This window comes from Pogona vitticeps, chromosome 2 (assembly GCF_051106095.1).
Source record: "Pogona vitticeps strain Pit_001003342236 chromosome 2, PviZW2.1, whole genome shotgun sequence".
Classification (NCBI taxonomy): domain Eukaryota; kingdom Metazoa; phylum Chordata; class Lepidosauria; order Squamata; family Agamidae; genus Pogona; species Pogona vitticeps.
The window spans coordinates 91,380,763-91,406,344 of record NC_135784.1 but is presented as its reverse complement, the minus strand read 5'-3'; the positions used below and the strand labels follow the sequence as shown (position 1 = coordinate 91,406,344).

The window sequence follows — 25,582 nt, the reverse complement described above, 5'->3', positions numbered from 1 at the left end:
AGTAAGGTTTCTAAAACCTCCTCAAAATAGTGCATTTTCTCATGAAATAATAGTAGTATTTGGGAATTTATATTATATAAGAATATTATAAGCATTGCAAGAATACTATGTACATTAATGTATTTCATTCCTCAAAGCAGTCACTTAAAATAAGTCAGTATTATCCTTTTATAACAAATGAAACTGCTGAAATTGACAGAGCATATACCTAAGGGTATATACCGTATTTTTCACTCCATAAGACACACCTGACTATAAGACACACACAAGATGAAGTTAGCTGGAGGCTACAGCAACTCTCTACAGATGGCAGCTTTATTCTTTGAAAACTAAAGATTTGCAAACTAAATCCCAAAACAGTTGTGGTTTTTCACAATATATATAAAGGATAATAAAGCTGTCATTTGTAGAGAGTTGTTGTAGCCTCCAGCTAACTTCTCCACAGAAGGTGAACAGAAAGAGACTCCTCCTTCCTGCTTTGCTTCTCCAATAGAGAAGCCATCTGGGTGACGCAAGCAGGCAGATATGCTAATACCTGTGCATTGGAGGATTGTGGGAGGAACACCCGGCCCCCAATAGGGGTTCTGCGGGGCATCCCAAAACACTGAGGAGCTCTCTTGGCCTCTGGCGGGACCAGGGGTGTGCAGCCTTGTTCTGAGTGGGAGGTACAGCCGGGGAGATCACCATGCCTTGGGGGGGCAGGGCAAAAAAGGGGGCAGGAGGTGCAGGGGCCACACCAACTCATACTTACCTGGCAGGGTTGATACCATGATCATGGAAGTGGTTCTCCCAGGGTGAGGCTCATCCATTATACTTTGGATGTGCTGATCCCTGTGATTTCCCCAAATGTGGGAAAGTCAGTTGCATAATTTGTGGTAGTGGGGGACTGTGTTTGCACTTTCCCCTGGTCTTTCTAGAATCACTTTGATCTCTTTCCCCTTTGGTCCTCAGCTGTTTTCACTGCCCTCTGCCATTTAAATTTGCTACCATAGGCCTGTTGGCTCTGCTGGCTTTCCAGGTGGGTTCTAAGAGGCAGATCCTGGAAAGCCAGCAGCACAAATGTCAGAGTGGCGAGGTCCAATGCAGCTGCCACAGCAAGCAGTCTCTGGTGCCAGTTCAGAGGCCTCCCAGCACGGCGGTGGGAGGCTTCTGGGTAGTGGTGGCTGAAGAGGTTTTGAACCCTTTGTTACAGTATTCGCTCCAAAAGATGCGCACACTTCCCCCCACACACACACTTTTTATGGGGGCAAAAAATACGGTAATAAGTCAAATCTAAAGTGAGGCATGGAATGGAAGTGAGAGCTGGACCATAAAGAAAGCTGACCGCCGAAGAATTGATGCCTTTGAATTTTGGTGCTGGAGGAGGCTCTTGAGAGTCCCTTGGACTGCAAGGAGAACAAACCTATCCATTCTAAAGGAAATCAACCCTGAGTGCTCACTGGAAGGATAGATCCTGAAGCTGAGGCTCCAGTACTTTGGCCATCTCATGAGAAGAGAAGACTCCTTGGGAAAGACCCTGATGTTGGGAAAGTGTGAAGGCAAGAGGAGAAGGGGACAACAGAGGATGAGATGGTTGGACAGTGTCATCGAAGCGACCAACATGAATTTGACACAACTCCAGGAGGCAGTGGAAGACAGGAGGGCCTGGCGTGCTCTGGTCCATGGGGTCATGAAGAGTCAGACACGACTAAATGGTTAAACAACGATGAAAGTGAGGCATGACTAGGGATGTCTTGGTTCACACCTTTTTTTATTGTTCTATACACTGTGTTATTTACTTACTTACATACTTACTCACTTACTTATTTTTATTTTATTTAAAATATTTCTACCTCACCTTTCTCCTTAAAAAGGACCTGAGGCATCATGAAAAGCACAGTATTAAAAGCTAAAAACCGTAAATTATTTTTTAAAGTTAAATATATTCAAAATGTCAAGTAAAAGCATTACTAAAACAGATTTAAATGCAGTAAAAATGCAAACCATCCCATTTTAGAACTCTCCTAGACAGCTAGTCACTAATCAAAACCTGCTTGAAGAGAAAGGCCTTTGCTAATTGTAGAAGGACAGCAAAGACAGAGCCAACCTGGCTTCCTGTGCGAGGGAATTCCAAAGTCTGTGAGCAGCAACAGAGAAGGCCCTCTCCCATGTCCTCACCAGAATGCACATGTGAGGGTGTCAGGACCAAGGGAAAGGCCTCCCCTGTGTTAGTTTAGTTCAGTTTCTTAATGGTGAATTAATAATTTGAATAGTAATTATTCATCCGAATACAATTTTCTGTATTGGGAGGAAATCAGTTTATTCAAAAATTAAATAAGGTTTCTTCACATGCAAGTGAGAACAATATTAGGGTTGAGTATCCTGTTTTCTCGTGTAGAGGGAGGAATGTGTAGCTTGCATAATTTAAAAGAAAATTGTAAACTGACCAGAGAGTGTTTAAATGCTGTGGAGTGGTATATAAGCACTGTGCTAGTTTTAGTAGTCCCACTTTTAAAGAGGCAAGCTGCTGTTCCAGTTATAAAGTTGCTTTACACCCATACCTGGTTATATTCAATATGAGCAAGCTTTTTGTTTGCCCTTAGTGTTAAGGTTGCTGTTTTATTTTCTGAGGAAAGTGTGAAGGAAAGAGGAGACGGGGACGACAGAGGACGAGATGGTTGGACAGTGTCACCGACGCTACCAACATTAATTTGACCCAAATCCGGGAGGCAGTGGAAGACAGGAGGGCCTGGCATGCTCTGGTCCATGAGGTCACGAAGAGTTGGACACAACTAAACAAGAAAGAGCTATTTTAATGCAGAATTACAATTTCAAAAAATTTGGTACAGTTATTGTTGGATGAATTTGGTACAGTTGTTGTTGGATGAAAATTGAATTACTATACAAACTTTTGTAGGCAGAACACTCTTTTGTAGGGAGAACCCTCTTTTCAAAATGATGCCTTGTTCTCATGCAGACTTGTGACTTTTGATCCACAAGAATATGTGCTTTGAAGTTGTATTAATTATGTTATTTGAAGTTGACCTTTGAAGTATGTGTGTCAATCGCTGGAAGTAGCTAAGATCAAGAAAGGAGACAGACGTCTGTGCAGAGAGGATGGTATACTGAAAAACCATTTCTTCAACGAAGTTGGTATTTGTAGAATATGTTAATGGACAGTTTCCTGGGACATAGCCACTTCCTGAAATGTGATGAAATCAGCAGCCTGGCATGACATGGTGCAATCCGTTTAATACAGGGGTGAGCAAAATGCCATTTATAGGCTGCATGTGGACCACTAGAGGAATTTCTCTGGTCCCAACACCACTTGATAAACTCCCAACTCTAACAGAAAAATTTTAAGTAAGATGTATCAAAAAGCACCGTCTGCAGCAACAGTCGTTTTGCACTGAGGGATTTTAGGGCCCCTCATATCACCTAAGGCTCCTCATATCTCCACTTCCAAAGAATAAAATCGTAAGTGCCTGTCTAGGCACTTCCTCTTTTTTTTATTATTTACTTTTTAATAGCCAAAACCAAACCTTTTCAGGCCTGGTACAGTCTATAGTGGAATTTGCAGGAAAACTTTAATCTCTCAGCTTTCTGTTATACTGATGAGATATATAAATACCTGCTTTGGCACAAATGAAGAGAGCCTTTTGAATACTGTAGTTGTGATTTATATAATTTACAGTCTTGGGTTCCCTTCTAAATATTTTAGCAGGAAATCTAGGGCTAATATAGCCTTCTACAGTATAATTATGAAATACATTCTCTGCTGCTTAGAAAAGTGTGTTGTTACTTTAAAATTTTATAATAATTAACCTTGGTCCAAATGTTGCAATTTGGCAGGCTGTTATGCATTACTTTTAAATTTTTCTTATTAAAAATACAGAAAAATGCATGTCTCAAGAGACCTAGAAAAGCATTTTTTTGAAACTTCTCTTTCATGCACTACTAACTATGCTAACTGTGCATGTGAGACATGGAGAGAGAATATATGAAAGATATATATGATTTTGTATTGTGATGATAATATACACAAATGGTGTGATGAGTCACTAATGCATACAGTATGATTCTTTCATAGTGGTAATAACAATTTTGTATAATGTTATAGTATTTTCTAAGCACTCTATATACATTGCCTAAGCAATATTTATGGTAACCCTGGAAAGTACTGTAGTTCATGAGAAGCATCTCTATCCTGTAGCAGAGCATATTGAGAAAGTGAATTTATAAGAGAGGCAAGTTTTTAGCTAGATATGTTCCCACTCATCGATCTGTCACTTATGGTCATTTGGGGGAAGATGACATTGAATACTTTGGAACAAGGAAAGGACAGCTGAAATTAAAATGTCATGACGCTGATAATATATTTTGGAAGCCAGAGAGGGGGGGGGAGGGAGTGAGGAGTTCTCTCAATCAGGGTTCTCTTCCAATACTTTGATAATCCTTTCCATACATACTGTGTATAATGAGCCTTAAAGATCCTTATGACCCCCAGATCTAGAGGCTGAATTAGAGATGTGTTTGGGGGCAAGTAGACCATTTTGACACCTTCACTGACGTCATTGGATTCTTGGTGGACAGTGGCATATTATTTATTGAATGTTTGTTCACTTGCTTGTTCGCTTGCTTGCTTATTGAAAAAAATCTGTGTATAACTGTGCTGTTCAGCCCTATGTAACGCAAGGAAAAAGTATTTATGGACCTTGGAAACTGAAGAGTTACAATTATGGCAAGCAAAACAGCAAAGCTATATCAGAGAGAGGAGATGAGTTAATTAACATTTTTAAGTATTTAGAATAAATATGGAATTACCATCACAGCTCTAATATTTCTTATAGTACAAGCAATTTATATATAGTACAGGCTTTAGCTGAGGTAAAGCAACAAACTTCTTTTGAATATTGGGAACGGTGTAAAATAACAAGATGTTTGAATTTTATAAAATGTGATACTCTTAAATCATACAATGAAATTCAAATGGAAATAAGATCAAATCATACTAGAGTCTACAAGATGGACACATCTTTTTTCATTACTTGCAGCTTCAGAATTGTTCACAAAGACTGTGTAAAAGTTAAGCCATATTTAGAAAGCTTACTAAAATTAAATAATAAGCAATATTATTGAAATATCTGCCATTCTTTGAGGATGTAGGAGACTATACATTTAAAGACAACTGGAGGAGAGATGTAGGATATCAACATCAGCAAAATAGAGTAAAAATTCTGAGAGTATTATTGGACTATATCTGGAAATTAAAATACAATAAAAAATAATCTACAGATGGAGTTATCCAATCCAAAAGAACAAATATTTCCAGGGTCAAAAGTAATGGCCCAGATCCTGTTTCTTAGGGTAATAAATTGCACTGAAGTAGGCCCATTCCCAGTGGACCTACACCCAGCTCCCAGTGTGATGTAATGGGTAGAGTGACTGACTAGGATTCTGGGGACCAGGGTTTGAATCCCCACTGAGCCATGGAAACTCATTGGAGTGAAACTACTCCTTAAATATACCTTGAAGACCCAAATAGAGTTGCTATAAGTGCTGACTTGATGACACATAACAACAAGGCTCATTGAATCAATGAGGATTTAGTAAGTAAGGCACAGTTAGAGTAGTCCCATTTGAATCAATGGAACTTACAGAGGAGAACTCGTTAAATCCCCAATGATTCAATGAATGTACTCTACTGCAATTTACTTTACAGCAAGATTTTGGCCAATAAATTAGTGCTATAGAAATGAGACTGGCAGTTTCAGGCATATGTGATGGGAATGCAGCAGTGTCAAAAAAAGCTTTGAAGGGTTAAATCTGATAAAACAGAATTACTTTATAAATTTTCTTATTGAATCTGTAAAATCCTTTTTTAAAAAAATCTAGTACATCAAATAATGATACTGGATTTAATTGTCATATAAAGAATACAGTGGTACCTCGCTTAGTGATTGCTTCATTTAACGATGTATTCGCTTAACGATGGGTTTTTAAAAAGAATTTTCTGCATCATTTAGCGATGTTTCCTATGGCGATTTTCGCTTAAGGACGGCAATCCGTTCCTATTGGAATGGATTATCCGGTTTTCAATGCATCTCTATGGGAAAACGTGTTTCGCTTAGCGATGTTTTCCCATAGCGATGTGTTTTTTTGGAACCAATTAAAATCGTTAAGCGAGGCACCACTGTATTGACAGCGATATGATGGGAAATGGAGGAATGTCCTTCCAATGGTTATTATGTTTAAATGTGCAATACTGATGAGTTAATTGACATTTGAAGTTGGAACTGGAAGAAACAAACAAACAAACAAAATCCAAGGAAGCATGGGCCTTTTTCTGACATTTTGAAATGAGCAGATACCAAATAATATATCAATTTTTATAGGTTTCTTATGGGTGAGGAGTGAAGATAGGAATCCAATCTCTTCCTGGTAGTTGCATTAATTGTTTTGCTTGTAGAAGAATAAACAAATTGCTAGTGTTGAATAAGCTTTTGGAGTGAACGTGTGACATGAAGCAAGGGTTCCTTACCTTGGTTCCCCAGACACTCTTGGATTGTATCTCCCAGAAGCCTCCAACACAAGCTGTAGTGACAAGTGCTTCTGGAAGTCACAGTCCAAGAACATCTGGGGAACCAAGGTTGGGAACCACTGACATAGGATCAAAATGATAAAAACAATTTTTAAATATATCTTGAAAGCATAACATTCCATTTGCTTAATTAAACCTTTGAATGCTTTTTAAAAATATATAATGTATTTGTGTTTTGTAAAGGGTTTCCATACAAGACAAAAGAAAGAAGTTTACCTTGATAATGGACTAAGAAAAAAGGACTGGCATGATAGAGATGCTATAAAGAGAGACTTGCAGAGGTTAGGTATGTATGATAACTCATTTAGTCTTGTCTATACTATATTTTGTCTATACTATATTTTCCTACTAAGTATCCTAAAAGTAAAATGGTACTATATACAAATATTAGAGGAGATCTAAGCTAATAGAAATTATCAAGAAAGTCAGCAGTTCTTACCAAGCTTCTGTCTGGTACCTGGGGCAGATGTTACTCAAGGCTTCATGCTAGTCTTTTAAAAAAATTATTAACTGTAACTGGAAGCCCACCAAGGTGACTGCTTCTTCTGAAGGAGAGGAACTAGGGGAAAAATCACATCAGGCACTCATTGCCCCCAAAATTTGGAAATGTCAAGTAGCAGCATGGGGTGGTTGTCCAAGAAGCCACTTTGGTATGCTGCTTTCCCTACTCCTGCCCTAGGTCTAGCCATTCGAATGAGAGTGCGGTATGAAGTACCCCAGTGGACAGGATAACAGGGAAAGGAAGGAGAGCTGTCTACAGTACACCAGCCCCATAGGTAAGTATCATTGTGAGATAGGGAGGGTTCCTTGGAATGGTTTTTGTCCTTTGAAGAATGAACTAAATATGAAAGGAAGAGAGGAAAACAATAATTAATGTTAAGCAAAGTTTTGAATTTTATAGTTTGGCAATATGTAATAAACTGGCATTTGTCTGCGGGCTATTGTTGGCTTAGAAAGAAATATAAACAACTGGTCTAAGAGTGGCACAGAAAGATAAACAGCTGGCCTAATGACTGGGAGCAGCAGTTTTGCACTTGAACAGAGCCCTAGAAGAGAGAGAATATGGCACATGTGGGAAAAGCTACAACAGCTTTGGGCAGCCTCTTGGCTGGCACAGTAACACCACTTTGATTAATGTTGTAGGTAGAAATGAGTGTGTGAGTGGCCATAGGAAAATCTCCATCATTCTTTAAGTTTGGATAACATAGTATCTGATCTTTGGGCAAGAGTTGTAAGTGACTAGAACTGGAAGATAGATGAATGTGGTTAGTGCTAAAAAAATAACATTTGTCAGACTGAGATTTGACTCCAAGGGTAGATAGAGGGAAGGCAAGATTGATAGGAGCCCCTACAGGTTTTTAAAGACACTATGTGGCCTCCTTCAATTGAGGCTGCCTTTCCCCAGAAGGAAAAAGAATAAGTTAAAGCTGTGTAAGTGAATAACCATATGCTTTTTAAAAAATAGTTAGGTGAAGAATTAAAAATGCATGAAAAATGAGGTCTCAAAATGGCAAGAGCAGTGAATTTCATGAATAACCATGTCTGTGCTATACCTGTGAACTTTCATAAATTTAACAAGCATAGGTTTATGACCTTTTTAAAAACATATATCAGTATCTTTTCCAGCTTCATTCCATGTTCTTAAAACAACATTCTTAAAGCTGCATCATCTGTCTTACAACTGCTTGGTGGCTTAACAGTTATGAAGTGCATTGATAAAATGATACCAGGCTAGTGATGGAGTATGGCATAACTAATACAGTACTGTCTGAAACTAAGGGAAAGAAAGGATCTGCTAAAATGGCTTCCTGAGCTTTTGATGTGGATGAATTCTTTACTGCTTAGGATACGATATTTATGGCTCCTCTTGTTTTGTTTTGTACCTGTAGGAAATGGAGAACAGGGGAAACCATATCCTATGACTGATGCTGAACGAGTAGATCAGGCATACAGAGAAAATGGGTTTAATATTTTTGTGAGTGACAAAATTTCTCTAAATCGCTCTTTACCAGATATACGACACCCAAAGTAAGTACAAATTTGTTATGGAGAAAATGAAAATTTTTATTTATAGAACTGATTTTCCTGTATTCTCTCTGAAATGACATATCAACTAGCATTGGTGTTAAAAGTCAGATGAATCCTCCATATAGTTATCTTTCAGATTAAATGTAAAACTTGGTACCTCAGAAACTTCTGAAATAGCAGTTAAAAGTAAATGAATCAAATATAATTTGTAATATACACATCTTCCAGCAGTACCTAATTATCTGTCTCTTGTGTGTTTTTGTGGTATACAGTGGTGCCTCGCTTTACGATTGCCCCGCATTACGACAAAACCATTTAACAATGATCTTTTTGCAGTCGCAATTGTGATCACAAAACGATGGTCTGAATTGGGGAATTTCGCTTTGCAATGATCGGTTCCCTGCTTCGAGAACTGATTCTTCGCAAAACGATGTTTTTCGAACAGCTGATCAGCGGTTTCAGAATGGCCGCCGGGTGATTAAAATGGCTCCCCGCTGTGTTTAGGGACGGATTCCTCGCTATACAGGCAGCGAAAATGGCCGCCGTATGGAGGATCTTCACTGGACGGTGAGTTTTTACCCCATTGGAACGCACTGAACGGGTTTCAATGTGTTTCAATGGGGTTTTTATTTTTGCTTTTTGATGTTTTCGCTTAACGGCAATTTTCCTGGAGCGGATTATCGTCGTTAAGCGAGGCACCACTGTATTTATTTGTTGGTGGTACTTTATGCTTTTTAGGCTGAAGGCTGCTGATGTAATAGAGCAACATTAGGAATGGGTTTAGCGAGATTTATGTTTCCGTGCCTGAGATGACCCATTTGGAACAAACTTGTCCTTCATGGATTGTTCTAATTCATGCAATCAACATTTAGCAAGTCAGTGAGATAGAGTGATTATTCAAAATTGTTTCAAAAGTAGTAACGTTTATCATATACTGATCAAGGTAGTAACTGGAGTAATCTGTCTTCTAGCTGCAATAGCAAGCTATATCTGGAAAAGCTCCCCAACACCAGTGTAATAATCCCGTTCCACAACGAAGGATGGTCATCACTTCTCAGGACAGTGCACAGTGTTCTCAATCGCTCTCCACCTGAACTGATAGCTGAAATTGTGCTAGTGGATGATTTCAGTGACAGAGGTACTTTTATACACATAGACATACATAAATGAACAGAGCCCGAATGTCACATAGCACCAAATTGTGCAGTTGATTATGGTAAATGATTGTATGTTTAGCTAAGTGTGTTAGTGAATGTTGACTTTCCACCCTCTCACACAAACATCTATTGAATGGGCCAAATTACACACTAATCAGGACCATGTTCTCACTATCTTTACTCTTATTGAAGTTTTAACAAAAACTGAAGCTGTAATAAAGAGCCAAGAAAATCTTTCCTGACATGATACTTAACCAAGATTCTTACTTTGGTCCCTGGTTTTTTTATGATAACTGGTAACATGAGTTCATTAATTTTATAATGTTGCAATTTTAATTTACTTGAGAAGGAAATACTTTACTGCGAGCATTTTTAAAAGGTTAGAATTTTCCTGCTCCACCACTTGCTGCATTATGTTTACAAATGCAGGCAGAACATGAGAGCTGCTCAAGGTTAAATCACAAATTTGTCTAGTCTGGCAGCCAGATGACTATGGGAAGTCTGAAGCTTGAGAGCTTCTCTAGATCCTAATCTCTTCTCAACAAAGTTTGTATGTGTATATATATCTGTATCTGTGTATATATGTATACACATATATGTATACATATATATGTATACATATATGTATACACATATATATATGTGTATATATATCTGTATCTGTGAAGATTCTCAGTCATCCAGGTGAAGTTATCTGGAAGTCTCTTACCAACTCTTCTCAGACTTAAGAGGCTACTTGGATGAGTAGTGAAATGTCACAACCTAATAAGAAAGAAGTCCAATTACCATGACTCAACTTCCAGAAAAAGTAGTTCATCTTTTCCACTTACCTTCTTCATTTTACCCCTCTCCATTGCCATTAATCTTTGCTTTAAAAATTGTCTTTGCTGTTTCTATTCGTCAATTCATTGTTCTGGCCTTCCTGCCTTTTTTATCCCAGTGGGTCCCTTTTAAGAAATGTGCCACTAGGACCAACAAAATTCCCCTCACAGAAGGAGAGTCTTAAATGCTTCTGTTGCCCAGGTGAGGGACATCAGGCACAGGATTGCCAATTTTGTAAACAATTCACAAAAGTTCTAATTAAAGAACAACAGTCCTATTTAAAATGCTACCTTCATTTGTAGGAAGACTTGGTTTCAGTGGTCTTGTGGGACAATTTTGTACCCTGATTAGAAGATAGTCTCTGTTGACGACAATGACACTCCACTGAAGGGGTTGTTCCACATGCCAAACTAACTTAAAAATCACATGAGCTTCGATTTGCAGATATTCTGTCATTCGAAGGAGATGAAAAAAGTGCCTCTCATCATATTTTGTCCAGTATGGAAATATGATTCAAGCAGTGTTTTCACTGCACTATAATCTGTGTAACTGGATCTCATTATTTGTTTCACATATTATGTAGTAGAAGTAATTCAAAGGCTTCTAGTACTGTTTCTTTATTTGCATCCTTTTTTGGCCCTGAGCATTGCTGAATGAGCATTGCTCTAAGTGCACTGTAGTGAATATTCTGAGGACATCCTCTGTCTCTTGATATCAGTAGGTCCATTTGGTCCAATTTGAACAGGACTCACATATTGGACAGCCACAGTTGTGGAATGCTGAAAGCATTCTAGAGGCTGCTCCTCAAAGGTGTTTCCATCTGAGTAATGCTCTTAGAAATCACTGTCTTAGTGGCTTTGAACAGCTGCCAGTGGGCAGCACAACTTAATATTCAGATGCAGGAATCATTCTCAGCATCACTCTGAGAGGGCCATTCCAGAGTTACCTCTGCAGTTCAACATTTTCGTTTTATTGCACTTTTATATTGTGGAACATGTAACACAAAAAATACCTATGCCAAGGCATACTTCTCTTCATCTTTACATTTGCCTCTGGGGGCTGACTTCTTCCATGAATCAACCCATTATGAGTGTACAGTTATATTTTCCATCTCCACTTACCCCATCCAGATTGCAGCAAAACAATGTGGCATCTGTACAACCACACAGTTGCTGCTGAGGGGGCAGCCATGCATGTATTCTTCAATGAACTCTCTTTAAGGGATGTCCTGATTGCCTAGATCAGTGGTTCCCAACCTTGGGTCCCCATATGGTCTTGGACTACAACTCCCAGAAATCCTGGCCAGCACAGCTAGTGGTGAAGACTTCTGAAAGTTTTAGTCCAAGAACATCTGGGGACCCAGGGTTGGGAACCATTGACCTAGATATACAGCAATTAATTGCATATGTTTGTATTTATGAACAGAACAATTCGGTGTCATGGTATTACTCATATACGTGGAGGATTTTCAAATTAATCTTATTTTACATGTTCTGTTTTGGCATTAGGAGGGGTTCTTTCTGATCAGAGCATTCACATAAGTATCTCTGTATTGTATTTCAACCACAAAATGGCACAAGGTTTGGTTTGTCCTGACACTTTACATGGCAAACATATTTTAGAATCAGAAAATGTGTTTTGAGTTCTCTACACTATCTAATATGCAACTGGAAGTTCCAAGAGAGGAATTTTTGTAGTTATTGTTGCATGGATGTATTTCTAGAATACAAGCTTCCTATTAAAGTTTTCAAAACCGTCAATATCTTCATATATGTTTCTTAATTCCAGGCACTTTCACTCACATTTGATTAATTTCTAACTTAATGATGTTACTTCTGACAATCAGTTTTAAATAAATACAGAATTTCTGAAAGTTCAAAAACTACTGTAAAACTCATAAAACATAACTGAAAAATTGTTATATGTCCTTCAGAGAAGGAGCAGTAATCAAAGTTTCAGACTGCCTGATAAATATCTTACTCTTTTTTTTACATGCAGAACACCTAAAAAAGCACTTGGAAGACTATATGGCAAAGTTTCCCAAAGTGAGGATTCTCCGAACCAAAAAGAGAGAAGGATTGATAAGGACCCGAATGTTGGGCGCTTCTGCAGCATCGGGAGACGTTATTACCTTTTTGGACTCTCATTGTGAGGCCAATGTGAACTGGTTGCCACCCCTTTTAGGTACGGATATTGTTTGAAATATATTTCAGTCTGTTACACAGATTCTGTTTCAAGTATTTCTAACTATATATGGTATGATCAGGAACACAAAAACCTAAAACCTAGATTACAACCTAATCCTAATATATTTTGTCTTTAATTAAGTCTTGTCTTGGGGATTTCCAAACCATCATTACCTTAGATTTTGTTGAAGTGAAAGGCAAAATGTTGCCATCATACATACAGTGGTGCCTCGCTTAATGATGATAATCCGTTCCAGGAAAATCGCTGTTAAGCGAAAATATCGTAAAGTGAAATTAAAAAGCCAATTGAAACGCATTGAAAACCGTTCAGTGTGTTCCAGTGGGCTAAAAACTCACTGTCCAGCGAAGATCCTCCATACAGCGGCCATTTTCAGTGCCTGTATAGCGAGGAATCCGTCCCTAGGCACAGCGGGGAGCCATTTTAAGCACCTGGCGGCCATTTTGAAAACCCGGCAATGTTTTTGATCGTCGTAAAGCGAAAATCGGTTCCTGAAGCAGGGAACCAACCATTGCTAAGCAAAATTCCCCTGTTTAGACCATCGTTTTGCGATCGCAATTACGATAGCAAAAACATCGTAGTAAAGCGGATGTGTCGTAATGCGGGGCAAGACTGTACTAATAATTCCATTACCTGATCCTCTTTTGAGAAGTGGAGGTTGATAAGTGGGGAGGTAATTCCTAACGTGGTAAGCAGTAATTATATTGAGGTAAGCAGTATGCTGAGGCTTCTTGAACAGAACTGTCCAACTTGGTAGCCTCTTGAGGTGTCTAGCTTCTTCTCTAAACATGTTCTAATTCTTACATAAGAGATAAACAGCTAACATTCATCTGTAATGAAATCAAATGGCATGTTATTCTTTCAGCAGGTAAAAATACTCTATAACTTTTCAGTTGAAATAAAGGCCCAATTCAGAAGATGCTTTTGGTGAGAGAATGTATTTCTAATTAAGTAAGAATTTCAGGCATGTTCTTTACCCCTTCCTCCATCTCATTAGCACACAAAGTAACAATATGGGAGAGGCATGCGACAGACATAACATGATGGAAATAATGAAATAATGCGCTCTACGTGGGGCTGCCTTTGAGGGTGACGTGGAAACTCCAAATGGTCCAGAATGTGGTGGCTAGACTCCTCAGTGGTATGAGAAAATACCATAATATCTCTCCCATTCTGGCCGCTTTGCATTGGCTGCCCATTCGGTTCTGCGTTGATTTCAAAGTATTAATGCTTACATACAAAGCCCTAAACGGTTTAGGGCCTTGATACTTGGCAGAACGTCTACTCCTACCAAGGTCTACCCATGTCACTCGCGCAAGCCAAGCGATGAGGCTGAGGAGCCTGACGCCGAGGGAGGCTCGGAAGGAAAAAATAAGAAACCGTGCCTTCTTGGCGGTGGCTCCTCGCCTCTGGAACAATCTCCCTCTGGAGATTCGCGGGGCCCCCTCGCTGGGTATTTTTAAAAACCAACTAAAAACTTGGATGTTCAGTCAGGCCTTTCCTTCCAGTTAATATCTGTTTCTTTCCTTTTTTTTCTTTGTATTTTATTTTTCATTTTCTTCCCCATCTTGAAGTTTTTACTATTTAATGTAACTCATTATTATTATTGTTGTTGTTGTTGTTCTTGTTGTTGTTGTATTATGGTTCTGTAAGCCGCCTAGAGTGGTCATATTGACCAGATAGGCAGGATAGATAAATAAATAAATAAATAAATAAATAAATAAATAAATAAATAAATAAATAAATAAATAAATAAATAAATAAATAAAAGTTCAGGAAGAGACTGGTAAATTTTCCTAATGATCCATGATTTAGCAATGAAGTGAAATGGTTTGACACATTGGCTTCTCCTTCGTGGTCTCTGAATGCACACTAATGCACACTAATGGGTTAATCTGCACCTGAGCAGAGCAGCTTTGGAATGTTCTAGAATTTAACCACATGGTGCCAGGACCTCCCACACGCTGGCTATAACCCCGCCCCCAGCACCAAGCGTCTCAGTTCCGTTTTCTGCCGCCGCTACATCAGCAATGTGAATTGGAGCTTGTGTTATTCCCTCTTCAGTCATTACCGGAATTACTCTTCAAATCCTTCAATCATTACATTATTCGAAAATTTCGAATGCTCACACTTGACACCGTTATTCCCCTTCTTTCGCAGGGAGATTGGTTCGTCCTGATCGACCTCAAGGATGCATACTTTCATATATCCATCCATCCATCCCACCACAATTACCTCCGCTTCCACTTCAACAATTCGGCTTACCAATACTGCTCCGTCCCCCTCAGACTCTCTACGGCTCCAAGGACCTTTACAAAGTGCATGGCCCCGGTTGCCGCTTTTCTTCGTCTTCAGGGTATCCACATATACCCTTATATCAACAATTAGCTCATTGTGGCACACTCACGTCTCGACTCCATGAGAGCCACCCACACTACCTTACGCTGCAAAACCTTGGTCTTCAAGTCAACCATGCCAAATCCCATCTGGAACCATACCAGACGGCTACATTCATTGGAGCTCGATTCGATTCCATACAAGTTCATTTCTCAGGAAAAAATTGCAAAACTAAAGCATGTTTTGACCCCAAGCCTTGGTCATGGCTCAACACGCCCAACATTTCCTCAGACTCATGTCCTCGACAACTTCGGTCATCCTGCATGCAAGGCTCAAACTCAGACCTCTTCAAGCATGGTTCCTTGCACAATTCAACCTGCAGACAGACCAGTCCAAATGGCTTCGAGTAACAACGGAACTTTCACATCAACTCAGATGGTGGACTACACTGCCCAATCTTCTTGTTGGTCGCCCATTCCATCTCCTTCAATCCACGGTACAAGTCACGACCGATGCCAGTCTCTGGGGATGGGGCGCTCATTGTCTACAATACCAAATTCACGGTCTATGGATGACATTTGAATCAAGGCTCCATATAAATCATCTAGAACCATTAGCATTTATAAAAGCCTTCCTAGCAATCATCCGAGGTCATGTAGTCCAACTGCCAACAGACAACACGACTGCCCTTTTCTGTGTCAACAAACAAGGGGGATTCATTCTTCCTCCCTCTTGCGCCTAACAATGGACCTCTGGGAATGGTGTTACTGGCACCATATCTTCCCGATGGCGGTACACATCTCCACAGAAGAGAATTACTTGGCGGACCATATAAGTCGCTTAACATCGAGATTACACGAGTGGTCCCTCAAGGCATCAAACTGTCAACTCCTTTGCCATCGATAAGGAACACCAGACATCGATGTCTTTGCCACAAGATCAAACACAAAATGCAGCATTTACTGCACTCGAGCTGGAACCGATGCCAACTCCATCGGGGACGCTTTTATGATCAAGTGGTCCAGAGGACTTCTCTACCTTTTCCCGCCTATCCCTCTCATTCAGTGGACTGTGATTCGGATCCAACACTTCCATGCAGACGTGATCCTGATAGCACTTTGGAGGCCGAGACAACCATGTTTCCCTTATCTCTAGTCGATGTCCACAGACATGCTCCGACTTCCTTTCCTCCCCAATCTCCTAACGATGAAGGACGGGATGGTGTGCCACCCAGACCTCCCATCCCTTCACCCGACATTCAGTCAGTAATAGATCGGGCTCGAAAGTCATCCACAAGTATCCTTTATGAAAACAAATGGATGTCAGAGCATGCACTGATGCCGGATTTGGCAGAGCTGTCTTAGCATCCTTCCTACCGTGACGTCCCACCTGCCAGTAAGTGAAGCTTGCTAGTCACTCATATGTGTGCATTCACAGAGGCCATGATGAAGAAAAGGTTACTTACCTGTAACTGTAGTTCTTCGAGTGGTCCTCTTTGAATTCACACTACCCTCCCATCCTTCCCCCTGTCCGGCAAGGCACTTTAATTAACTATCAATCTCATAACTTTTTGCCCAGCAGACATATCAGAGGAACTGGAAAGGGGAGGCAAGAGGGAGGAGCATTGCCTCACGGGAGATCACACCGTAAAATTGTTACTTTTAGCTCTAGAATCTCCCGAGATTGTCACTGCAGGCACGGACATTACCCATATGTGTGAATTCACACTCAAAGAACTACAGTTACAGGTAAGTAACCTTCTTTTCTCCCAGCTACATCAAAGCTCAGTCAACCATTTTCATCTAGCAATGCTACCTCACCTACTCTCTCTCCATGACGGCAGGACACTACATCCGGACCTGGAAACATTACACCTCAAGGCCTGGAGGTTAGTCCATCAATAGCAGATGTTCTACGGTGAGTTCGGAGACCGCCCACTGCTGCCACTTATGCCTACAAATGGAAAATATTTTCAGACTTTGCTGTAAAAAAGAACCTCCCTGTTCTACCTACCCAAGGTTTATATAGCTGCAATTGTTGGCCATCAGCCTCCATCTTCAGATGTGGCCAAATTGTTTCGACATCCAACATTGAAGCAATTTTTGAAGGGCCTTAGCAATATGCATCCCGCCTACAGAGCGCCCACCCTCAGTGGTCTCTGTAACTTGTATTGAAGAAGCTGATGTCTTCACCATTTGAACCTTTGGCTTCCACTTCTTTGAAATTACTTACCGTAAAAACAGCTTTTGTCCTTGCTGTCACGTCTGTATGACGTGTGAGTGAACTGATGGTTCTGCGTATAGATCCACTGTTTTTACAATTCCACCTGGAAAAGGTCACCCTCTTCCCAGATGTCTCTTCTGCCAAAGGTAGCTACATCTTTCCGCCTTAATCAGCCCATAATGCCGCCTACTTTCTTCCCAAATCTGTTGTCAAATTTAGAAAGGTCCCTTCATTCACTCAACATCAGGAGGACTCTTGCTTACTATTTCTCCCGGACAGCATCTTTTCGGTCCTCCCAGAGACTATTTGTAGCATTCCAGGGACAATCTAAAGGATTGCCTGTGTCGCCGCAGACATTCTTCAGATGGATAGTCACGGCGATAAGGTTGGCGTATGAAAAGGCTCATACACCTCTACCATTTACTGTTCGGGCCCACTCTACTAGGGCAGTTACCTCCTCTACGGCCTTCCTGAGGGGGATGGAGCTGACAGATGTTTGCAAGGCTGCTATGTGGTCCACACCTCTCACCTTCGCATCCCGCTACCGCCTGGATGTTTGAGTTAAGGCAAAAGCTGCCGTGAGAAGAGCAGTCCTAGCTTCTGTTTTGTTGTGATGCCCACCACCTGGTAAATCAGCTTGCTAGTCACCCATTAGTGTGCATTCACAGAGACCGCGAAGGAGAAAAAGAAGTTACCTACCTGTAACTCTGGTTCTTCGAGTGGTCATCTGTGAATTCACACTCCCCGCCCTTCCTCCCTGCTGTTTGTCATGTGTGCCATGTGGCATGCTGCACAGCGGCGGACAGTTCAACGGAACTGAGGCACTCGGTTCAGGGGGCAGGGTTATAGCCGGCGTGTGGGAGGTCCCAGCACCATGTGCTTAATCTCTAGAAGGTTCCAAAGCTGCTCTGCTCAGGTGCAGATTAACCCATTAGTGTGCATTAGTTTGAATTCACAGATGACCACTTGAACAAACGGAGTTACAGGTAGGTAACTTCTTTTTTCTGAAATATGTGCCCTAGATTAAACGAAAATAATATCATTAAAATTGAGTATATCAAGTTGAATGGGTAATATTAGTATATCAAGTCCTGAAGAAGGTTATTTAAGAACATGTGAACCTTTTATCTGTACAGTCCAACTGTAAATAAAGATGTGAAACAGATAGAATTCTTTGGCCTGAATTCTTCGGCCTAAATCCAGTGCAACAGAAGTTTCATCCTCTCCCATCTGTTTGCAGTCCTTAATGCCAGCTGAATACCAGCTCTAGGGAAATTCCTAACTTTCTGATGAAGTTTTCTGTGGTGTGTAGGGGGAGTGCGGTGGGGAAGGAGGAGGCCCTCCTCCCAAGCAGTCCCACTAGCAGATGTCTGCATTGGATTTAGGCCATCATCCTGTCAAGACATAATATGGTGTTGTGTCTGAATCATTTCCTGCCTGAGTCTGCAAAGTAGTAGGAAACATATTAGTACTGAATGTCACATTCCCTTATTAAACTCATTTTGAACTTGCACCAAAAAAAGAGAAGGTGGTTGTAATCTACTGGATCATTTTAAATACTCCACTTTGTCTAGTTTGTACATCTCAGTTATAGCAATCTGACATTTTACGGTTAGAAATATTTTTGTTCTTTAATCAAATGCTAGGTTAGTAGGTCATTAAACGTAAAAGAAAATATTTTTGGCATGACCAAATAAGACGTCTTGGAAAACATTTAAATATCTGTGTTGTAATTGTGTGGTATGTGTTGTACTTTCAGGATACATAAATTCTGAGTATGACAAGCCTATAACTCATCTGATAATTTCACGTATAACATACAAAAATCAGTTTTGCATTGTTCCTCGGATCTTGTAATCAACTAATGCTTACCAGGTTGTAATGCTACAGCCATGAAAGTCAGCATTTTCTGTCTCTTACAGCTATCTATGTAAACTGTTAAACACACATTAGTCACCACACATCAGAAGTGACTTGATGGCACACAGCATCTTTGGAGGTTTTCTTTCTTATTTACCAAAAAATTATACAGTGACAAGATTTGTGGAACAGGCACCAAAGCTCTGTAAAACCATCCCCAACCACAGAGGAAAAACCAGTAATTTCATAGCTTAAATTATTGGTTCTTAACCTTGGGTTACTCAGGAGTTTTGGACTGCAACTCCCAGAAGCTTTCACCACCAACTGTGCTGGCTGGGGTTTCTGGGAGTTGCAGTTCAAAAACATCCAAGTAACAAAGGTTAAGAACCACTGGCTTAGATGAGTGCGCTTCTGAATATTCATTCTGTATTTTTTCAAATCTTTTTACAGCAGAAATAGAAACTCTTTAATATATGTTTGTCCAGTAAGGAGTTAAAAAGTTCTCCTCCTGATAATTATTTAATTTGGTTCTGACCGGCAGGGTGCATTGCTTGGGTTCCCCTTTCCTCCTTTTCCTGTGCTCAGTGAAGCCTGATAGAAGCAGTCACCCAGCCCCGCTGTCTTTGCAAAGACAGCAGGGGTGGGAGATTGCGTGACTCCTCCTTCCCTCTTCCTATGCCCATGATGGATAAAAAGGCAAGTGGGTGCAGATGCGGCCTGTGAGCCGTAGTTTGGCAACCCCTGCCATAGAGGAAGGCAAAGGAATCATCCTAGAGATAATGAATAAAAGCAGAACTTCTGATACCAGAAGCAAGATGACCTTTAAAAGGTTTTTGTGAGTAGTATAGGTACTTAATGTGAACCTGAATGGTGTGTGTGTTTAGTAGCAAGAGAAACAAAACCAGGGTTCTGGGTTCTTTTTTGTTCTGCTGTAGTTATATTATTTTGTCACATGTGCAAGATGCAGAAAATGCACACTTAACATATTTATCTTTATTCCTCAGACCGTATTGCTCGAAATCGCAAAACTATTGTCTGTCCAATGATTGATGTAATAGACCATGATCACTTTGGCTATGAAACACAAGCAGGAGATGCAATGCGAGGAGCATTTGACTGGGAGATGTATTACAAACGGATACCAATTCCTCCTGAATTACAGAAACCTGATCCCAGTGATCCTTTTGAGTAAGTTCATGAAACAACATGGGAATAGGTGTCAATTAAGCTAGATTGCAGGTACACCATAGAGAAGACCACCCCCCTCCACAGTTTTTCAGTTGGGTCCCTGCTGGTTTCTTTGGTTCATTAGCTAGTTTCTTTAGCTGTTCATCTGGACAGCTATAGAGATAGCTGTCCAGATGAATATAAGCAATCATTTTGTTTCAGAAGCCACCAGGAGCAAAGGCAAGAGAGCTGTGAATAGGCTTCTAATGAGGTGCCAGTTAGCAGTTTCCAGCAGGACTAACCCTTTCCTTCACCTCTTCTTTATTTTTATTTTTTATTTTTCCAAAATGACTTAGTGCTAATGTGTTACAGTGCTAACTTTGGAAAGAATTATTTAAAAACCATTGCTTGGAGACAGTAGGTTGAAAAGAACTGACATCCCCGCAAGCACCTATCAGGGATCACACATGGCAGCAGGAAGCAGTTCCACCTGGATTGAAGTAAAATACACCACCCCTAAGAGATGAACAAAAAGAGATGGTTCCCCACTGAAAAACAGAGGGCTTCCTTTCGCAAGAAAACACCACAAAATCTGTACTTTTGTGATATTTTCTGTCTACAAAAACAAAAGGGAAAATGACAAAGCTTGGAAATCTACAAAAAGTAATATGTAATTGAAATAAGAAATAAGTGATTTAAAAAAGCAATAACACACAACTAGAACTGGTGAAATATACACAAACATAGAGTATCTACATAGAGTGTATTGAATATTGTTCCAGCAGCAGTTGCACTGAAATTAATTTTGTCCTTTCCTCAACTACCTCTGGAAAATCTTTTAAACAAAATTGGGGGGTTGGGGGGGTTGGGGGAGCTTTACCTCCAGAAGGTGCCCCACTTGATTTTTACATAAAAGATACAATAGTTTGATAGACAGGCAGAAAAAAGGAGAGTCCATGTTAGTTAGGTTCTTCATAAATCATTCATATGCTATGAACAGGGTAGAAATGTAAATATATAAATATAGATAGATAGATAGATAGATAGATAGATAGATAGATAGATAGATAGATAGATAGATAGATAGATAGATAGATAGATAGACAGACAGACAGACAGACAGACAGACAGACAGACAGACAGACAGACAGACAGACAGACAGACAGACACACACACACACACACACACACACACACACACACACACACACACACACACATATTGGAAAAAAAAACTAAGCATATGTAGAAAATAGCAACAGATAATTTTTTAAAGAAACCATTGGAAATTTATCATGTTAAAGAAAACTGTCAAACAATTGTAATGATTTTCAATTATTGCTGTAGAGCAGGCATTCTCAACTTTTTTTGGTCACAGCCATAAACAAAATATGAACGAAATATAGTCCAAATCAGGATTCTGTAAGACACATAACAAACCTTATAAGGTGGTGCGTGAAGATTTTTTTCCAGTCTGGGGCCCCTTCAAATATGCCAGCCCCCTCCCTTCTCCACTGAGAATGGCTGCTCTAGAGAACAGAAATGTTTTTCTGGTATCCAGCAATTTTCATTGCAAAACATGGGCTGAAATTTTGCATTTTATAATTGAAAGCTTAGCCATTAATTAAGTGAGATCCGTTGCATGTAGAGAAATTAGACTTCAACCAACTTGGGGACAGGAGATATTAAAAGCAAAATACTGAGATTTGGGGAAAACAATGATGTGTTGTACTTCATACTTTTTTTATATGTACTTTATAATGATCTGTGTTGGCCACCTGTTAACCTCTCTTTTGTTGTATAAAAAGCACCATAAAGCAGTAACACTGCAGGGATTGCAAATATTGTTAAGAAGGGGTCTTGGAAAATAATACTGCAACTCCATTTGATGATGAAACTGTAATTCATCTAGATCTGTAATGATTGGAGAAGTGTATTGATATATTGCTAATATGGATTCTTATTTTACTTTAAGGTCTCCTGTAATGGCTGGAGGACTGTTCGCAGTTGATAGAAAGTGGTTCTGGGAGTTGGGAGGATATGATGCAGGCCTGGAGATATGGGGAGGAGAACAGTATGAAATATCATTTAAGGTGAGCTCCATTCGTTGACTGTTTTTATTTGAAAAATACTGGGCAATTAGTATTTAGAGATGAAGCACCAGTTTACACTCTTTTTGATTCTTTTTTGATTATATTTGTACAGTAAAGATAAACATTTTGCCATAATGTAGCTGAGAATGAAAAGCTTCTGTCAAGTAACATGAAGCTCACTGATGGAACCTGATCTGTCCTCATTAGTGCATTTGCAAATAATATGAGAGATGAATATTTTTGTCATAAAAAATTTTTTACCGTATTTGCCGGCGCACAAGGCGACCGGCCAAATAAGACGATCCCCCCCCCAACAGGAGGAGGAGGAAGAGGGGAAATGGGGGGGGTGACGGGCGAGCGAGCGCGCGGCTGGCTCAGCGGTGCGGGGCAGCGCGCAGCCTGGTGGCGGCTCAGGCATGGCAGCGAGAGGGCGAGGAAGAGCAAGAGGCTGAGGAGGAGGAGGAGGAAAAGGGAAACGGGCGGGGGTGGGTGAACAAGCGTGCTGGCTCAGCAGCAAGAGGGAGAGGAAGAAGGCAAGATGCTGAGGAGGAGGAGGAGGAAAAGGGAAACGGGCGGTCAGTGCACCTGGCGTACAAGACGACCCCCCCACTTGGAGGCATGTTTTTTGGGCCCAAAAAGTCATCTTGTACGCCGGAAAATACGGTAGGCAAAACTGTAAATAGGAGAAATAATGTAGCCAGTAGATAAGCCAAATAAACAAGGTTTCCATAAGAACTGTCACGGTCTTGTAACCTTAAATAAATGTAATCTGAGCATGGTTATTTTCTATAAACCTATATAAATAGAATGCCTATAAACACCATGGACCACCAGAAAGAAAAATAAGTGGTCCTACATCAAATGTTTGAAAGAGAAGATAAAATGATTAAACTGAAGCTATCATAATTTGGAAGCATTATGAGGACAGAATACTTATAGAAAAAGACAATAGTGTTAAGAAAAGTTAAGGACAGTAGAAACAGAGGGAGATTGAACATAAGGTAGATTGACTCAATAAAAGAAGTCTTGGTTTTCAGTATGCTACATTGATGGTTTTCAAAAATTAAAAATATGGAGATTAGCATCTTTGATGGCACCATTACGCTTTAGCTTCTTCTTGGCAGTGTGACCTTTCGGCTGCTCTAAAATATTTCAAAATGGCTCTTTGCTCCTCTGAGATCACCTAGCCTATAGTAAATGTGAAAAAATAGGGTATTTTTAATTATGGTATGGCTTAAATTTACTAACAAGAATAGATTTTGAACACAAGAACTCTCATCTTGTAGAGAAAAAAAGTAGCATGATATGTTGCCATAGTTTGTCCTTGTATCTCCAGATTTAAATTGCAACTTGAGATCGATAAACAAATAGACAAGGGATGCCTTATTACTCTGAATGAGTTCAAAGTGCACCTAAAAATTTTGAAAGAGCTGGCTGAAGAAATCTCAGAACTGTCTGTTATTTTCCTAAAATAATGAGGATGGGTGAAGTGCTGGATAAACTGGAAAAGAAGAGCTAACATTGTTCCTATCTTCAAAAAGGGCAAAAAGGAGAAACTTAGAAATTACAGACCAGTCAGCTTGACACCAGTCCCAGGGAAAATTCTGGAACTGATTATTAAGTGGCCACTATGGAAGCACCTAGAAAACAATACAGTGGTGCCTCGCATTACGATTGCTTCGTTTCATGACGAAATCGCATTACGATGAATGATGTTTCCTATGGGGGAATTTCGCTTTGCGATGATCGGTTCCCTGCTTCGGGAAACGATTCTTCACAAAACGACAATTTTCCACCAGCTGATCGGTGGTTTCAAAATGGCCACCGGATAAAGAAAATGGCTCCCCACTGTGTTTAGGGACGGATTCCTCGCAAGACAGGCAGCGAAAATGGCTGCCCTATGGAGGATCTTCGCTGGACAGTGAGTTTTAAGCCCATTGGAACGCATTAAACAGGTTTTAATGCGTTTCTATGGGCTTTTTAATTTCACTTTACGATGTTTTCGTTCTACAGCGATTTCGCTGGAACGAATTGACATCGTAATGCAAGGCACCACTGTACAGTAATAACTAGACATCAACATGGATTTGTCAACAAATCCTGCCAGACTAATGTCATCTAATTTTTTGATTGGGTAACCTCCGTGGTAGACAGTGGGAATGTTGTAGATATAATATGCCTTGACTTCAGCAAAGCCTTTGAGAAAGTGTCCATGATACTCTGATTAGTAAACTAGCTACGTGTTGGCTGGACAGAAGAACTATCGGGTGAATACACAGTTACAGCATGGCATGCAGAGAGTGCATATCAATGGCTCCTTCTTACACTGGGTACACTGGTAACAAGAATACCACGAGGCTTAGTCTTGGGCCCAGTGTTCTTCAACATTTTTATTAATGATTTGGATGAGGGAGTGCAGAGTATACTTACCAGATTTGTGGATTATATAAAATTGGGTAGAATAGCAATACCTGGATGACATAAACAATTTTTTTAAAAAAATATTGATAGGGTTCAGTATTGGGCTGAAAACAACAGAATGAAATTTAATGGGGATAAGTGCAAAGTTCTATACTTAGGAAAAAGAAACCAAATGCACAGTATAAGATGCAGGATATATGACTCAGTTATACTACATGTGAGAAGGATCTTGGTGTTGTTATAGCTCACAAGCTGAATATGAGCCAACAGTGTGATATGGTTGCAAAAAGGGCAAATGCTGTTACTTTATCACAAACATAGTCCCCAAATCTGGTGAAGTACTAAATCCCCCTCTGTCCGGCATCTATCCGCCCCCCCGATGGGCAACCAGCTAATCTCACACTAGAATATAGGGCGGGTTGGTGGGCTGTCACTCAACCACACAAAAGAGGGCAACAACAGGGATGCTCCCCTTTAAATACGCCCTGCTCCTCACCACGCCCCCCGGCTCCTCTCGGGGTAGCTCTGTAGTCTCGCGTGGCATCTGGGCAGCTGGCAAAGACACGCCTCCTCGGGGGATTCTATGGCTTGGAGATGGGGATGAGCACCGCGCTCTAGAGTTGGACACGACTGGACTAAATGTCAAGGGGAACCTTTACCTTTACCTAGGCCTCATCTTGAATACTGTA

At 40.3% G+C, this 25,582-nt stretch overlaps 1 protein-coding gene and 1 non-coding gene across 13 annotated transcripts in view; both read left to right on the top strand.

Annotated features, from left to right (window-relative positions):
- Window positions 1-25,582, top strand: part of GALNT10 (polypeptide N-acetylgalactosaminyltransferase 10) — a 91,359-nt gene that overhangs the window by 25,186 nt on the left and 40,591 nt on the right. For all 12 annotated transcript variants that reach the window (XR_013541832.1, XR_013541831.1, XM_078385613.1 and 9 more), the window contains exons 2-7: window positions 6,764-6,866; window positions 8,470-8,608; window positions 9,580-9,746; window positions 12,586-12,771; window positions 20,217-20,400; window positions 22,355-22,472. Coding sequence is in view for 10 of the 12 variants with exons in the window: in XM_078385613.1 (XP_078241739.1) it covers window positions 6,764-6,866; window positions 8,470-8,608; window positions 9,580-9,746; window positions 12,586-12,771; window positions 20,217-20,400; window positions 22,355-22,472 (897 nt within the window). In the remaining 2 variants the exon portion in view is untranslated. The remainder of the gene's footprint in view (window positions 1-6,763; window positions 6,867-8,469; window positions 8,609-9,579; window positions 9,747-12,585; window positions 12,772-20,216; window positions 20,401-22,354; window positions 22,473-25,582) is intronic.
- On the top strand, window positions 744-907 carry LOC144587710 (U1 spliceosomal RNA). The gene has a single exon (XR_013542864.1). It is a non-coding gene; the product is annotated as a U1 spliceosomal RNA (small nuclear RNA).